This window comes from Corylus avellana, chromosome 2 (genome assembly GCF_965113065.1).
Source record: "Corylus avellana chromosome 2, dhCorAvel1.hap1.2, whole genome shotgun sequence".
NCBI classification, from domain to species: Eukaryota; Viridiplantae; Streptophyta; class Magnoliopsida; order Fagales; family Betulaceae; genus Corylus; species Corylus avellana.
Window position 1 is genome coordinate 10,665,682 of NC_142491.1, and position 1,719 is coordinate 10,667,400.

Below are 1,719 nucleotides of genomic sequence, written 5' to 3' on the forward strand. Positions count from 1 at the left end.
TCTACTACAAAAATTATGGTTAATGAACTAAATACGTCTAATTAAATGAGTCAAATTAAAGTCTTTTATATTCATCACATTGGAAATAAAGAATTCTTCCATCCATGCCCTTCAACCCACTGTCGGCGAGTCAAATTTTAATATGAGAGAGAGGGTTTTTTTTGCATTATACAATGAATAAAGCTTAGCTGGTGGTTTGTACTTTGCCTTTACAAAGAGGAGGCACACGTATCTTGTAATTTGATATTATCTTGGCTTCCACCCACCTTCCAAATGTCTCCAAAAAATGTCATTTCCCTCTTTCTCACTCTCTCTTGTATTATATAAACCTCTCTAGACACTTTCTTCTTCTACAACTCCTCAAAACCTTCATCTTCAACCCAATATGGCTTCATCTTCCCTTACAATATCCCCAAGAAAGCTCCGATCCGATGTTTTTTCCTATTCTTACCAGGAAGACTCAAACACCCCATTGGTGATCAATGTTCTTGCCTCACTCATTGAGAGAAGTATGGCCAGGAATGAGAGGATTGCCAAGAGCTGCAGATGGGCCATCAGAACCCGGGTTTTCGACTGCGACGAGACGCCGGACATGACGATCCAGTCCTATCTAGAGAGGATTTTTCGGTACACCAGAGCCGGACCGTCGGTTTATGTCGTTGCCTATGTCTATATTGATCGGTTTTGCCAGAGAAATGCAGGGTTCCGGATCAGTGCCACCAATGTGCATAGGCTTCTCATCACAACCATCATGGTGGCTTCCAAATATGTGGAGGACATGTGAGTTATTTTTCCATATGTCAAACTAGGGAATTTTGTGTTGGGTTTATGTAGGATTCTAATTGCATCGGAACACTAGCAAATTTTGTGTTAAAATTTGTGTTGAATTTGCAAGTTGTGTTTAGGGACGGAACTGGGGTGGCCAGTGTTGGTCATGGCCCCCAACACAAGGGATTTTTTTTTTTTTTTTGGCCTAGACCCTACTCATACCAAAGTCGGCTTTGTCCCTGGTCGTGGCAAAATTTGTTGGCCGTAATTCTAATATCTGCTCTTGTTTTTGAACAGGAATTACCGTAATGCATACTTTGCAAGAGTTGGGGGATTGACGACAGAAGAATTGAACGAGTTGGAGCTTGAGTTTCTGTTCTTGATGGGGTTCAAATTGCATGTAAATGTGAGTGTGTTCGAGAGCTATTGTTGCCACTTAGAAAGAGAAGTGAGCATTGGAGGCGGTTACCATATAGAGAGGACTTTACGGTGTGCAGGAGAAATCAAAGGCAGGCAGAAAGCAGAAAGAGGGTATAATCAGATTGCTCGTGTTATGTTGTAAAATTGAATGAGGAGTTTTATGATTATTTACTTTGTGAATTTTAACCACTATGTTGGTGTGGGTAATGCTCTTGTACAGTAAAAGTAAATTTTGTTTCTTGGGAATTGTATTAAGGATTTACAAAGTGTCGGAGTAATGTAAAACTATTGTGGTTTGATACATAGACAAGGGTAAATATAGTGACTTCGTCCTTTTTGGCAGAAAGGTTTATTATTTTATATATATATATTTTACATTTTGCCATTTTCTTTTTTCAGAGGGAAGGGTGGGAAAGGGGAAAGGGGAAAGGTGAACATTTTGCCACACGTTATGGTTTCTATGTCTTGGCTATAGAAATGACAATACATAGAAACTGTAATACTTACTAATAATTTCTGTGTAAATTTTGA

The 1,719-nt window shown here is 39.2% G+C and overlaps 1 protein-coding gene across 1 annotated transcript; it reads left to right on the forward strand.

Annotated features, from left to right (window-relative positions):
* Positions 1–288: 288 nt before the first annotated feature.
* Positions 289–1,508, forward strand: CYCP3;1 (cyclin p3;1). The gene is made up of 2 exons (XM_059577842.2): positions 289–780; positions 1,066–1,508. Exons 1-2 carry the CDS (start codon positions 386–388, stop codon positions 1,328–1,330), a joined length of 660 nt encoding a protein of 219 aa, XP_059433825.2. The 5' UTR covers positions 289–385; the 3' UTR covers positions 1,331–1,508.
* The last annotated feature ends 211 nt before the right edge of the window (positions 1,509–1,719 follow it).